This window comes from Mesocricetus auratus, unplaced genomic scaffold (genome assembly GCF_017639785.1).
Source record: "Mesocricetus auratus isolate SY011 unplaced genomic scaffold, BCM_Maur_2.0 Super-Scaffold_6730, whole genome shotgun sequence".
NCBI classification, from domain to species: Eukaryota; Metazoa; Chordata; class Mammalia; order Rodentia; family Cricetidae; genus Mesocricetus; species Mesocricetus auratus.
The window spans coordinates 25,547,564-25,563,246 of NW_024429184.1; the positions used below are offsets into that span (position 1 = coordinate 25,547,564).

The following is a 15,683-nucleotide window of genomic DNA, read 5'->3' on the forward strand; positions in this document are numbered from 1 at the left end:
TTGGACATTTTAGCAGAAAGATCAATGGAAAAAGCATCACTTTGGAGTCTAGAGACTAGGTTACATTACCCACCACTTTCATGAGACTAGAAAGAGGCATCCAGGATGAATCAGGTTTTCTCTAAATTGACACTTTTTTTTGATGACTGATTTGTGTTTGTGAGGACATCTGCAGGAGAGGCAGGGTTCACTGTATATGGGAAAGCAGGCAATGGCAACAGAACTTAATGAAGCCACCCACAGTAAAAGAGCCAATTACACTCTCATCCTAAAACACTTCAAATGTTCCCCACTTCCCGTGGAGGATTACCTATTTAGGGATTATCTAAACACAATAAAAGAAGCATTCTAATAAAAATAAAACAAGACTTTACATGTCTTTATTATACATGACTGTTATTGAAAGTAAAGTTTATACAAAATGTTATATACAGATATAAAAAACCCTTGGCTAGCAAAGCCATTTATGTGCATACGTACAAAAAGACACATACACTCAGTATTTTACAACATAATAATTATACATATGTACACAATATACTATTTAAATTATTTCAATTTTCCAAAATGAGAGGCAATTATAAAAACAAAAATGAATACAAAGGTGAACTAAGTAAGTCACTACATTTAAAATGCTACAAAATTTTTAAAATCTACAGAAGTTATTTCATCCAATATCAAAACTAAGGTATTACATCCCTGTTGCTTTTATTCTTTCATTTTGATAACAACTTTTAATGATTAAAAATAAATATTCTGGCCAATAACAGGTAAGTGAATCAGACTGCGGATCTAAGTAAGCAAAACACGATGATCATCAAAACTATAGATGATCAACTAGTCAGCAAAACTTCCACCCACTTCCTCATTTAAAACATGAGGAATCAAAGCTTCTGTGTAGAAGAAATCAATGGAACGCTGTAAAATGCAGCAATTCATCTGTAATGAAAGAAAATACTGACATTATAATTAGGTTTTTGTTTTGTTTTTCCAAAACTGGGTTTCTCTGTAGCTCTGGCTGTCCTAGAACTCATTCTGTAGACCAAACTGGCCTTGAACTCACAGAGATACATGTGATACCAGGTGAGGTCTTTTTCTTTTTTTAATTTAATTCTTTTTTTAGATAGGGTCTGGTGAGATCTTGCTTGTACAAATAGAGCCTGTCTGAGGGTCAGAGAATGGAGCTTGCCACTAATGATAGAGGTCCGGAAGTCTGTACAGACAGACAGGAAGTGAGGTAGCTGGGCAGAAACAATATAAGCAGGGAGAAACAGGAAACTGGTCTCTGCTGAGATGCTAAGAGGTGTGCTGTGCCTTATTCCTTCTCTCTGATCTCTCAGCATTTCCCTCTATATCTGACTCCTGCTTTTCATTATCTAGATCAATTAAGAACTCCATTTACATTTTGGCACCCAATGTGGGGTTCAAACCCACAACTCTGAGATTAAGAGTCTCATGCTCTACCACAGGGTCTCAACATGTAATTCTGGCTGGCCTGGAACTCAAAAGATCCTGTGTGCTGTCATTAAAGATGTGAGTTACAGCCGGGCATTGGTGGCGCACGCCTCTAATCCCAGCACTCGAGAGGCAGAGGCAGGCGGATCTCTGTGAGTTCGACGTCAGCCTGGTCTACAGAGCAAGTTCCAGGACAGCCTCCAAAACAATACAGAGAAACCCTGTCTCGAAAAAAAAAAAAAAAAAAAGATGTGAGTTACATGCCCAGATGAAGTTAATTTCTTAACCATTGCATGCCTTATATTACTGTTTAAAGGTTCTTTAAGGATAAGTTAGTCCTCCAAATTGTCTATTATTATTAAGTCATATTCTAAACTACACAAATAGAAATTTAATTTCATAATAAACTATTAAGTATCTTTTGAAGATCTCACTAGCAAATCAATTGCTTTCCAAGAACATGAGTATTAGAAAATCAGACATAGTAGGGACTAGAAATTGATGACTCAAACTAAAAAATGAACTAGAAATAGATTGATAACTCAAAAATATTTAAGCCCTTCACATAAGATCCATATTCAAATACGCCTTCTTTCTTCATTTTTACATTGACTTCTTGTTCAGGAGGAGGACGTCGGGGCGTGTGCCATAGCACACGTAGCAGGCTCAAAGGACAACTTGTGGGAGTTGGTTCTCTCCGTCTACCAAGGTGGGTCTGGGGATCAAACTCTGGTCAACAGGCTTGGCAGGAAGTGCCTTTACCTACCGAGCCATCGCAACAGCACCCCAGATGATTTGCCTTCATCTTAACTCAACATTTTGTTGGAGGTGGTTTTTGAGACAGTCTCATACTGTGGCCCAAGCTGGCCTTGAACTTAGTATAGGGTGGCCTCTAAGTTGAGCTGATCCTCCTGCCTTAGCTTCCCAAGTGCTACAATCACAGGGCTGTACCACGGTGTCTAGCTTTAAAATTTGATGTTTGCATTCAATTAATTTTGATAACAAGCAAACTGAAAACTACAATGATATATTAAATACTATAATTTTTCCCTTCCATAAAAATCCAAAATACACGATCTAGAAAGATAGCTCACTAGTTAAGAGCATTAACTGCTCTTGCAGAGGACTCAAGTTCATTTCCTAGCACTCCCACTGGGTGTCTTAGAACCACCCAAAACTCGAAACCCACGGGGTTATGACACTTCTGGCTTCCAAGCAAACTGGCACTAAACACAAGCATATAAATAAAGATAGAAATGAAACTGGCTAAGATGTTGTAGAAAAAAATTGTTAATAATTTAAATATTATTGCTTTTATCAACCCAAAAAACATGGCTTAAACTAAAGAAATGGAGAATACATGACCTTAAATAGTACGATAGTTTACTAAAGTCAATCTTGTCATGTATTTACATGACAACTGACTTACATCTATGAACACATTTTCCAGATTTAAAAAATAAAAAAAATATGTGAGGCTTCAGGGCTGAAGAGATGGTTCAGTGGTTATGAGCATTTGCTAGGTCAGTTGTGGGGGTGCACATCTTTAATCCCAGCTCTTCTGAGGTATAGCCAGGAGAAGGGCTGAGATGTAGGCCATTCTGGTCTACATAGTTCCAGGACAGCTAGGGTTACAAAGAGAGACCCTGTCTCAAAAAGAAAAAAAATTTGGTTGTTCTTAGAGATGCAGATTGGATTCCTAGAACTCACATGATAGCCCACAACTCCAGTTCCAGAGGATCTAACACCCTTTTCTGGCCTTCTCAGACATCAGGCACACACATACACATCCATCCAGCCATGCGGACAAAAACATCCAAATACATTAAAAAAAAAAAAAGTGAGGCCAGACATGACGGCACACACCTTTAATCCCTAACTCAAGAGGCAGAAGAAGCAGATCTCTGTGTTCAAGGCCAGGCTGGTCTGCATAGCTAGACCCAAGGTAGATGGTCCTACATAATGAAACCCTGTCTTGAGGTGAGGAGGAAATGGGGAGAACCAGATTGCATAATACATTCAGTGGTTATAAAACATTGCTGTATAGCGTTTCTTATTCATCATCTATAGGAAAATGTTTGGGACCTGAGTATAGGTTAGTGGTAGAATAGTACACAGGGACAGGATCTAGCACTTACAGTATTAGCTTCCTGTGGTGGACCTACTACTACCTGCATTTTGACTTCTCAAAGAGCTTCTTCAGCTGCTGGAACCTCTCTGAAACCTGAAAAAATGAAAGATTATTACAAATGGATTCATTTATTTAAAGCTTTGATGAATACTTCCATAAAACATACAAACAGTAATAATGTTTAGAAGAATACAACATCTTCAAAGCTGGGGACATTTCTCATTTGACAGAGAATGCTGCCTAGCACGTACAAGACTGGAGTTCAATCCCCAGCACTACACAGACTAGGCATGGTGGTGCATGCCTGTAATCCCAGGAATCTTGAGGTAAAGGCAAGGAGGATCTCCCTCCCCCCCATTTTGCTTTAATTCTCAATACTAAATCTTACTTAATAAGGAAACACTTCTATCTAGTTTCTTGAAAAGAAAAATATATAGATGGAGGGGAAATACAGATAATTTTTGTCACTTCTTATACAATCACCAAACTTAATAGTACTACAGGAAGCAATATTTTTAAGCAAGTTAGTCAATAAGTATCTTTTGTGTTCTGATAAATTAAAAATTAAATTTGGGCTGGGAATACAGATCAGTGGTAGAATTCTTGCCCAGCATGTAGCTGGTTCAACTCCCAGCACAAAACTAAGTACGAAAATTAATAAATCAAAGTAAGTCAGGCAGCAACATATCTGAACTAATAAAAAATCTGAGTAGTTACCTGATTTGGATTTTTATTCAGCTTGACAGCTAAATATGTAAATGTTTTCAGGGATGGCATTCTTTTCTGACACTCTAGTAAAATTTCTCGGTCATCATTTCTGAGGAGGAAAGGTTGTTATTTAGCTTTTTATGTTGCTATAGAAAGGTAATAGAGTCTATTGTCTTCATAGCCTTCAACAGGAAACCACTTTCAATAAAATCTATAGTAAAAGTATACATATGCCAAAACCAATAATACTATCAATGATCCATAACTATACATTATTTTACCCCTTGAGCTCATATTATTTCCCAAATTTTCTTTAGAAAAGGTCCAAATAATTTTTAATTTGTCCACCTCCTTGATCTTTAGCTTGGTCAAGAAACAAACCGTGACTGTGACAGAGAATTTTTGCCTCAGTCATGCTTCCACCCAACTTATTTCTCTACAGAGAAAATAAAATTTAAAAAGTTAAATTATACATTAAAACTACAAAATACTTAGTTGAGGCTTAAAAAATCTTTTTTTTTTTTTTTTTTGAGACTGGATCTTCTCTATGTAGCCCTAGCTAGCCTGAAATTCTTTTTGTAGACCCAACTCTACACATGAGTGCTGGGATCAAAGATGTGCCACACCAAAGCATACACACCAATCTTTTCTTTAAAAGTTCACATAAAACTCGAAGTACATTCTATGTATGAAACAGCTCAGAAACATTAACTACATACACCCCTACTTTTTGCTTCATGCCTTTCACTTTTTTGTCATTCCTTTCTAAACTGCTTGTAAGAATTTCCTTCCAAAATGAAAGAATTTTTTTAATAGAAAAGGGGAAGCTATAAGTAATGAGACCAGGGCTAGAGAGATGGCTAAGGATCCAGAGGACCCAGATTAATTTCCAGTAACCACATGGTAGCTCACAGCTGTAACTCCAGTTCCAGAGGATCTGACAGCCTCACACAGACACACACACACACAAGCAAAACACTGGTGCACTTGAAATAAAAATCAATAAAACTGTTTTAAAAAAGTAATGAAATCCAGTGTGGAGACTTACCATCTTTATACTTAGGAAACTGAGGCAGGGAGATCCTAAGTTTAAGGCTAACATGTGGTACAGTAAAAGCCTAATTCAAAATCAAACTAGCCAGCACATGGTCGCTTGTATCTTTAGTCAAAGCACTTAGAAAAAGAAGTAGGTAGATATGAGTTCCAGAGCATTCCAGGTTTCAGAATGAGTTTATAGCTCAAAACCAAAACAAACCACCTCCCAACCAAAACCCATAATAAATAGCTCTGTTAAAGGGGTCATTCATAGCAGAAAAGCTATCATGTAGACTGTTTTACACTGTACCTAGATTGTACTCCAAAATACAGTGCCAAATAACTTTGGCCAGTTTTTCTTTTTTACTGTATGTGTGTGTGTGTGTGAGTGTGTGAGTGTGTGAGTGTGTGTGTGTGAGAGAGAGAGAGAGAGAGAGAGAGAGAGAGAGAGAGAGAGAGAGAGAGAGAGAGAGAGAGAGAGAGAGAGAGAGATTGCATGCAAGTTTAGTTTAGATGTTCTCAGAGGCCAGAGACATTGGTTCAATTGGACCTGGAACTGTGTGGGTTCTGGGAACCGAAGTCCAGTCCTATGTAAGTGCAAGCATTTTTAGCCATCCCTCTAGCCCCACTTTGGCTACTTCTAAAGTAATCAATTCATCACATTCCTTATTTAGCAATAGAATAGAATTCTGAGGAAATGACAGATTAGACTGCCCACTTCTCAAAATTTCCTAATGATTTAAAACATTTCAGAAAAGTCTTACCTTGTCCATGAAACTATAATTTCTCCCTTCTTTTTAATAACATTCTTTGCAGAAAGACTTGTTGGAAAAGTAGCAAGTGCTGTTGCTGAATCCTTCACCCCTGAGCTGGCCTCTGGTGACAAGGACGTGTTGTCATTTTCTGCCGCTTCCCTTTTCTTGCTGGCTTGCTTTCTGTGAGCATCACCATTTCTATCAGAATTCTGAGAAAGTCTCTTGGTCTTTTCATTACTGTTTAAGTCTGTTTCCTTTCTTTGTTTTTTCTGAGAAGAGTGATTCAGAACAGGACTGTTTTTTCTCTTCTTGTGAAAATTACCCAGAGTCCCAGGTGACTCTACGCAATTCAAATTTGATGGTGGCTCTGATTTACAAGAATGTCTCTTTATTTCACATGAGCCAGGAGACTCTGGGGTCAAATCAATACAGGTTTCTTCAACAAAGCATTCTGTAGGACTGCTTTCCCTTTCCATCTTTGCTTCTTTGGGGTTATCCTCATCTATACATATTACCTGGCATTCCACACCTTTACCAGCTAACACAGGTTCATGTCCTTCATTTTTACCCTCATTTGATGTATCATGTGTCAAATCAATAAAAGCATCTATAGTATCAGGCTGTAAAGAACCACCAATTAGCTGTGCTTCTTGATCTAAGTTGGTTCCAGAACATTCCAAATGGTCAATATTTAAAACTGTTACTTCCATTAGTTCCCCCAAGTTTTTTGTCTCAGTGGCTGAATCTTTGGTTAGGTCTATGTGTGTATTAGAAAGATTATCCACTGACTGTGGGACTTTTTCCATTGAAGGTAATTCTTCAATGTTCCCAGAAACTTTTGGTTCCCATACTTGATGCAACTTGAAACAATCATCAACCACTTGATCACAATGCCCTACCTTACTTGAAGCATCTTTAAGAAATTCATATATATCAGGAACCTGCGGTTGTACTATAGAGTTCTGTTCTTCATGAGTTGGTTTGTTATCAACATTTTTGTCACCATTTTCCAAATCCTCGACAGACTTAAAAACTGTATTCTGAAATAGAATAGGTTCTTTCTCTGTTGCCACATCGGCTTCCTTTCCAATTCTAGGCAAAGATGTCAATGACTCCTCAGCTACCATACCATGTTTAAGGCTAGGGGAGGTAGGTGGTGCTGCACGCCGTATTTTCACAATGAAGTGATCATTGGACTTTTCCATTATGACAGCATGCATAGGCAGATTAGGGTGGTACTGAAAGCCTGGAGCAACAGACCGGCTTGTCCATGACGAACAGCTTGACTTACTGCTTGAGTTATCAGATTCTAGAGCTAGATGGATGTCCTGTTCAGATGCATCCTCTTCCTCAAGCAAAGCATCTTCACTAAAATGTGCACTAATAACTTCTTCAGGAGTTGAAGTTGACAAAACTTCAGGTTTTAAGAAACTCAAATGGCCATCTGACTTCAGAGGTGATGGTACTGTTAGAGAGACCGCAAGATCTTCTAAGAGTATGGAAGAGATGCAGGGTTTACTCTTTTCTGAGCTGTATACACTATCTTTACTTAAAGCAAGGTTAGAAGACACTTCAAACATACAATTTTCATCTAATACATCAGGATGAACTGGCAGTGAAAGCCCTGAAGATAGAGAGGGACCCTTTTCAGAAGATAATAAAGACCAATTATCATCACTGATCACCTTTGGGCATGGAGAAGACCCCTCTGAAACTAGCTCTTCCGTTGTACAAGCTGGTGCAGATTCACACTTGAGACTCTCTAGCAGCTGCTTCTCTGGAGTCTTTAATTCCCACTCTGCCTTTTCAGTACCATTAGCACCAGTGTCCAACAGATCAGAACCTTGCAGCAAACTTTTAAATATTTCACCCATCTGTGCATCACTCACTAAGTTAAAAGTAAGGCTGGATGCCTGCTGCTCAGTAAGGATCTCAAAGCTCCGCTCTGACTTAGCGCCTGCATGCTGTAACATATGTGACTCTTCCATGGTATTTCCTTCATCCTTCCCCGGCTTGGGGGTGCTTGGGCAGTTCATTTCCAGAAACTGTTCTTTACATTCAGAGTTCTTTGTACTGTCAGGACAAACGCTAAAACTTTTTTTTACATCATGCTTTACTGTGCTACTACTGGTGTTATTTTGGTCTTGATGTTTTTCTTCAAATTTTTCACATCTCAGTGAAGATTTAAAATTCACAGTATTTTCTGATCTTAACACTTTTTCTCTCTGTATTTCTTTGTTGTTGTTTATATTCCCCTTCTGACAATTTGAATGTTGGGTTCTCTGTTTATATTTTTTTCCAAGTTTTCCTTCACTATTGTCACTTCCAAAGTTTACAGAATCACAAAACTTTACTAAGATTTTCTTAAGCTTTTCAAACAAATAATCAAGTTGTTCATCTACAAACTTCCACAATTTTCTTTTCATATCTGGTTGTTGCTGTTCAAATAAGCGGTCAACTATTCCATTTTTCTTTACCTGTTTAAGGTTAGATTCTATAACCTCACAAAGACTCTTCTGTACAGTACTTACTGATTTACAGATCTTAGACAAGTCAAGGTATTTAATTAGGGATGTGAAACTCAAAATTGCTGACTCAATAATTCTATGAAATTGTCTCAATGAAAATTTCATCTTGAATTTCATGTAATTTTTCCTCACATGTTTTCCTAGCATCCATAACATGTGCATAACCTCCCATACAGAAGAGGGTGTGAGAATAAGTGGAAGGATTTTTTCCAAGCTGGAGACACTCACTGTTTTACTTTTCCTTTCAGTGTCTGAGGACCTAGATTCATTTGGTCCTTTACTAGATGTGATGCTGTCCTGAGAGAGTTTTATAGCAGTCCGCTTATGGTCCTTACGCACATGTGCAGTGCTCCTCCTGTCTCCTGGGCTGTTTTTACCCATCTGCACCTCATCAGAAGTTCTAGGTCTTGCACTCTTTTCCAAGTGTTTCTGTGCTTCAGACTTTTCATCATCACTTCTAATCTCTCCATCTTCTAATTCATCTAAGGATAAATTCTTACGAGAGTCTTCTTCTGAACACTTGTCAAATTTGGGAACTGGTTTTTTATTTTCTTTATTCAGCTCAGACTGATTCATGAAGGTAGAATGAGTTGAATTGGAGGGAAACTCATCTGTGGAGAAGAATATATTAAAATCACATGACCACCAAGTCTTAGTCATTTGACATTTGTATCTCAAACACAACAAAGTATTATTTTAATAACCTCCTCCCTTTTTTCCCAAGATAGGGCCTTTCTGTGTAGCTCTGGCAGTTCTGGAACGCACTCTGTAGACCAGGCTGGCTTTGAACTCAGAGATCTGCTTACCTTTGCCTTCTGAGAGCTGGATCAAAGGCATTTGACACCACCACCCAAACTTCCCCTTTTAAGGCAAAATGTTAATGCTTAATAAAAATTTCCACTAGCCTTATTTCTGGTCTTACAAAGAATGCAAAAGGTGCTGAGGTTGTGAATCAGTGGTACAGCATTCAGTTAGCATGCACTGAAGCCCTGGGTTTGATTCCCAGCACTGGAAAAAATAAAAGTCTCAGGCAATTTTTATTTCATTTTATCAGCATCTACGCCATTTGATGATGGCTTCTGAACAACAAAAGTATACCTGAAATCAAAGCTCAGTAGCAGTGGAGTGGATTGGAGCCCAGTCTTAGATACTCAAGGTTCTGGGCCTAATATTCAACTACAAAATAATAGAATTATATATGAATGCATGTATGGATGTATGTGTGAAGTAAAGACGATTAAAATAATTTGTTCAATCATTCCCCCTTAGATAAAAAAGTTAAAGTGAGCATGGCAGTATAAAACTACAATTTTAACACCCAGGAAGATAAGGCAGGAGGATCACCAGTTCAGGGCCAGCCTGGGCTATATAGTAACAACTTACTTCAAAAAATAATAATAATAATAATAAAAAAGACGGGGGTAGAGAAATGGCTTAGTGAACAAAGAAATGGCTTAGTGAATGAAGTACTTATGACTCAAATGTGAGGGCTGGAGTTTGGCTCCCACCATCCCCACCAAAGCTTTACAGTGTGGTAGTGCACCTGCAACCCCAGTGTCTGTGAGGCAGAGACAGGGATCTCTTGCAATTCACTTAGCTCACCAAACTGGTGAACTCTGGGTTCAAGGAGATACAGAAAGATATCCCACATCAATCTCTGGCCTCCACACTAGCGCGTATACACATGAACATGTATACACTTGGACACTATCCACATATCCACACACAATAAAACCTTTAAGCATTGCAGAGCTGGGTGGAGCTCAGCCGGAGGGCATGTCTAGCACGAGAGGCCCTGGGCTCATTCCCCAGCAGCAGAGGGAGAAAGAAAAATTAAGAGTTGTCTAAATTCTATCTGGAAGAAGGAATCAAGCTATTTGTAAATGACACCTACTGGCAAAGGGAAAATCAGTTCTCTTTAATGAAGTATCACTGGTTTATCAACTGTACTCCAGGTCAGGGACTATGCCGAGGAGTAGTTGGCCAACACAAAACAAATTCTTTGGTTTTTGCTTTTCTTTTGTTGTGAGCTATCATGTGAGTGCTGGGAATTGAACTCAGGTCCTCTCCAAGAGCAACCAGTGCTCTTAACAGTTAAGCCATCTTTCTAACCCCTCAGTGTACACTTCTAATTAATAACTGAATAATGTTATTTTTTTTCTTATCAGAAGAGATGTCTCGGGAGCTGGAGAAGTGGCTTGGTGGTTAAGGGAACTTAATGCTCTTCAAGAGGACCAGGTTTATTTCTTAGCATCCATATGGTAACTCATGGCTGCCTCTAACTCCAGTTCCAGGAGATCCAGTGCTCTCTTCTGGCCCCGACAGGTACCAAGCACACACTTGATGTACATACACCCATGTAGGCATTTACACATACACAGAAATCTAGAAATTGAGACTAAGATAAAGGTGCTTGCCACAAAAGCTTGGTGGTCTTAGTTCAGTCCCTAGGCCCCATGTAATGGTGAACTAGAGTACCAATGTCATGACTGTCCTCTGATCTCTACAAGCATTCCTTGGCACACATACAATCATACATACAATCACATAATATAAATGAATAGCTTTTGTAAATCCACAAAGCACCTATTTTGTTTATACAGTTTACATTGAGACAAAAGGACAACTTAGATAATATAAACTATTACCTTTATGACTGTTATCATACTGTGAAATTACACAAGGGGTCTCCACGCTAAGAACTTTTGCTACAGGTCTCACTGGACTATTCAAAGGGCTGATGGCTTCTGGAATAGGTCTCAGATGGTTAAAGTCAATGCTTAAAACTGAGTTATCATCATCTTGATATATTGAATTTGATTCTCCAGTTTCCATTTTGTGGTCCATCAACTCGGTCTTCTGTGGTGAAGGTACAAAAGTCTCTTTAGGTAAACAAGGATCCAAAGGACAAAGTTTATTCTCAACCACAGGTGAATCTTCAAGAGAAGATTCAAATTTAGGATTATCACCTCCCAAGCAGTTTACTAGTGAAATGCCAGGTTCTTCAACCAAAGGTTGTAGAAGGCTCTCACTGGCTACAGCTGCTTTTGGTGAAAGAACCACCTTCATTTTTACACTTTCAGAAATATCACAAGAATCCAAATCATTATGTCCTATGGTCTTCAATTCTCGGCCTAAGTTTTCAGAAGCAAGTCCTGGCAATACGTTCATTACCATGGAAGCTGAGGCCCTTGCACCACCACCCGCCTCTTCTCCTTCCATTGATGGAAGCAAGGGTCTTGTTTGTTCTGTCTCCGCAGAAGCTGGGAAGGAAATTTCCGGGCCACAAACAAGCACTTCATGAGGCACAGTGTTCTCAACAGATTTTACTAACAATCTATTTCCTTCCTTCATTTTGTTTTCTGCAATGCTGCCCCCGAGTTGAGATGTTGCTCGAAGGGCTTCCTTTGGCTCTGGCAACTCTGATTTGGTTTCCTCTATACTAAGTTCACTGACAGAGGGAAGACATGTTTCAGTCTTCTCTGAGGACTGTGAGTCACAAATGCCGCTAGGCTTGGGAACAACAGTTATTTGATGCTGGTTATCTTGACAAACAGGCTGCTTTTTAGCAGGAGAAAGAGTTAAGTTCAATTTTTCCATGAAGCTTAACTTTAAGTCTTTGTTTTTTACTTCATTTGGTCCACTCTCAACTTTCCGTGTACATTCTTTATTACCTGTCCCTTTAGAAACCTCATCACTAGAAATTTCACCTTTACTATTTTTTGGCTCAGTCTGTCTCTTTAAATCAGTAGTGCTTTTCTTAGCTTCTTTATTAGTCCTTTGCAAATATTCTGTAGGTGATTTTTTGTCATTTTTCACATGCCTACTTTCTTCTTTTTCTCGTTCTCTTTTCCTCCTATCCTCAGTCCTATGTCTTTCTGCTTTGAAAGATGTATTTTCCCACTGGTGTGAAACACTGGCTTCCTTGGAGTGCATGTACTTGCTGTTTCTGCTGCTTGAAAGAGAAGATGAACATCGTCTATCTTGAAAGCCATGACTGCTCATCCCTCTGTCTCTTTTACAATCTTCTCTTCCCCTCCTGTCTTCTGGATGATATTTACTGAAGCCGTATTTCATGTCATTCTTGGAATAAGGGGGCAACACCCGCTCCACTCGTCCCCGGTGTCCCTGGTCCTCTCCTGGTTTAAACTTCACATCACCTCTTCTTTCTGCTTTGTCCTGAGACTGAAGCTCTTTTCTGTGCATGCTGTGTAATCTTTCATTTTGTCTCTCTAGATTTTTGTTATTTTGAGATTCCACTCGAGTGTGTGGCCTTTCTCTAGAAGTTTCTTTTTCCCTAGAAGAGGCACTGCGCTCACTTTTATATCCCAAACTAGTGCTATTTTTAGTCTCTGAACTTTTGCTGTCAGTCTTTGCTTCACTGCTTCCACGTTTCTCAGGGTTTCCTTGTAGTCTGGAATTAGCCTCTTTGTCCTTTGGTTCACCGTCACTACAGCTGGCATTCAAGTCTTTGTGTGGTCTGTCAGTTCCTCTGCTACAATGGCTATGTCTAACGCCATTCTTCCCTCTTTGATTATCCTCATTTGAATTATCGTCACCAACCTGGTGATGAGAACGTGACCAGACATTGTTGGTACAATGTTTCTCGACACTAGTAGGCAAGTGTAAAGGATTCTGTGCTTCAGAGTTTGATTTTCCTTCCTCTTCCAGGTTTGGCTGTAAAGTGTTAGGATGTACATCTTTATGGACATCACTTTTAACTCTGTGATCAGCTTTTGAACAATCATCCAAATGGGGAGATCTGGATCTTGAATCTTTTGTTCTTGCAGTTTTATGGTTATTTCGAAAATGTGGGAATTCAGACAATCTATTAAGAAACAGGAATTAACAAAAAAGCAAAGTTAACTGGTATTTAATAATATTCTAGATTTGACTCACATATGACATACCTTTCAAATTTAAGGGCCTATATACTGGCAAAACCAGTATGAGCAAGTTATATGGGCTGGGGGTGTAGCTCAGTGATAAAGCATTTGCATGCAAGAAAATACTAGATTAAAAACAAAGAATTTATTAGTTTCCAAGTAAATGGGTCCATTTTCAATTCAAGGAACTCTCTCATTTGCTTTTGCTTCAAAGGAACTCTATCCCAGCACCTGCCAGTTCTCTTTGGACTCAGAACAGGTACATAACTCCCAAGTCAGCTCAGCATACTTCCTTTATGACAAGTGAGTCTACTTTCTTCCCTTCAATAACTTGACTGTATAAAGAGAAAGTCTTACTAGACAAAACATGATCAAACTGGACAGAATTCCCAATCCTACTTTTCTGTTTCATATAGAACTCCACAATAAGGCAGATCATTAACAGGTGGCAGATGACATAAAGAACTGTGGTTCTTTCCCTAGAAGGGTGACAAAAGGCCTATTATTATGGCTTATATTGGTGTTTTTCTTAACAATAAAATATATATGCCACCATGACAGGTCAGATGGTAGAGGAGGTTGTCCTGGGAACTGGTGACATGCGACTTCAATCCCACATTCCAGCAGATTGGAGGGAAAGGGCAACGTCCACAGGTTGGCTGGTCTGCACACAGGCTTGTGCATGTGTGCTCACGTGCACACACACAGAATAAATTCAAATTTTTTTAAATAAAGCATATAATTTATTTGCAACTGTGGTTACCAGTCTGCACAGATTGAGTTCATTAACATTTCATCATTTAAAGCCCCTCTCAGAGGGACTATTGATAGTCAAAGCTGTTGAAAGGAGAAAATGTCACTTTATTCAGTTGTATAGCTACTGAAAAGTTGCCTATGCTCAGCTTCCAAGCCATGCTCATGCAGACAACCTTAATTTAAACTCAGTTGATCACACACAAAACAGGGCATGAAAGTAGGAAGACTTTTTAGAAGAAGAGTTTCAGCAGTAGAGGAAGAAGAAAGAGATGAGGTAATGGGAATGAAATTCATTATACACATGTATGAAACTGTCAAAGAATTTTTAAAAATTTAAAATGGTGGTAGTTTATATTATCTTTATGTAGTAAGTTCACCTTAATGAACCTGAACATCACTGACATTTAAAAATCTATTCCTAATCAATATTCACTGTGTGAAAAAAACCAAAACAGAACATCATAAATAAGAAGAGAATGTCTTAAGAGATACACAACCTACAGTAACATGTACATCTTACAGAATTCTGCTATGTCTGAACTGTACCATCCCCTTTTACCTCCAGGAAGTTTACATGCTGAGGCCTTAATGCACAGTATCTCAGAATATAACCTTATTTGGACACAATGATTCAGAAAGCCAATACAGATCCTAACTCAATCAATTGGGGATTAGAGCTTGCTGGTACAGCTTTTGCCTAACATGTATGAGGCCCTGGTTCAATCCTGGCATCAGAAAAGCAATCAATTACTAGAAGATAGCACTGAGACAACTGGGAAAGTGTAATAAGCAGTAATTGTAAAAGGAAAATACTTTATAATTAAATTTTGCTAAGAGATAGAACTTCTATTTTTCAAAGGATACCAAATAAAAGAGCAAAGGTAAATCACAGAACTGGAGACTTTTCCATTAGAACACATGATATATATACACACACACAATGTGCCCCACACTTATCAAACTACAAATTCCTAAAAGACTGCCAGGTCACAGCTTCAGGCACAGATTGTTTAAATTACTGGAACTAAAACCTCTGTGTGTGTGTGTGTGTGTGTGTGTGTGTGTGTGTGTGTGTGTGTGTGTGTGTGTGTGTAGGAGTTATCAGCACTTGTGGTCCTTCTGATGTGGGTCCCTTGAAAAAGCAGCAAGTGCTTTTAACTGCTAAGCTGTCTCTCCAGCTCCAGCACTAGCAGATTTTTCTCCTAAAAGATCTTTTTAAAAATGCTGAATTAGGTGTAAATGAATGTGTCTGTGTGAAGGTCTGTGCACATGTGTGCTGATACCCGAAGAGGTCAGAAAAGAGCATCTGGTTCACTGGAGCTAGAGTTACAGGTGTTTGTGAGCCACCCAACACGGGTGCTGGGAACCAAACTCAGGTCCTCTAAAAGTACTCTTAACTTCAGAACCACCTCTCCTAACTCCATACATT

At 38.8% G+C, this 15,683-nt stretch overlaps 1 protein-coding gene across 2 annotated transcripts in view; it reads right to left on the reverse strand.

The window, feature by feature from the left end:
- Positions 1–352: 352 nt before the first annotated feature.
- Casp8ap2 (caspase 8 associated protein 2) overlaps positions 353–15,683 on the reverse strand; it is a 32,039-nt gene continuing 16,708 nt past the window's right edge. For both annotated transcript variants that reach the window (XM_040740534.1, XM_040740542.1), the window contains exons 7-11: positions 11,261–13,440; positions 6,094–9,223; positions 4,304–4,403; positions 3,594–3,679; positions 353–939 (exon numbers count right to left, since the gene is read on the reverse strand). In XM_040740534.1, the coding sequence (XP_040596468.1) occupies positions 3,623–3,679; positions 4,304–4,403; positions 6,094–9,223; positions 11,261–13,440 (5,467 nt within the window). In that variant the 3' untranslated portion in view covers positions 353–939; positions 3,594–3,622. The remainder of the gene's footprint in view (positions 940–3,593; positions 3,680–4,303; positions 4,404–6,093; positions 9,224–11,260; positions 13,441–15,683) is intronic.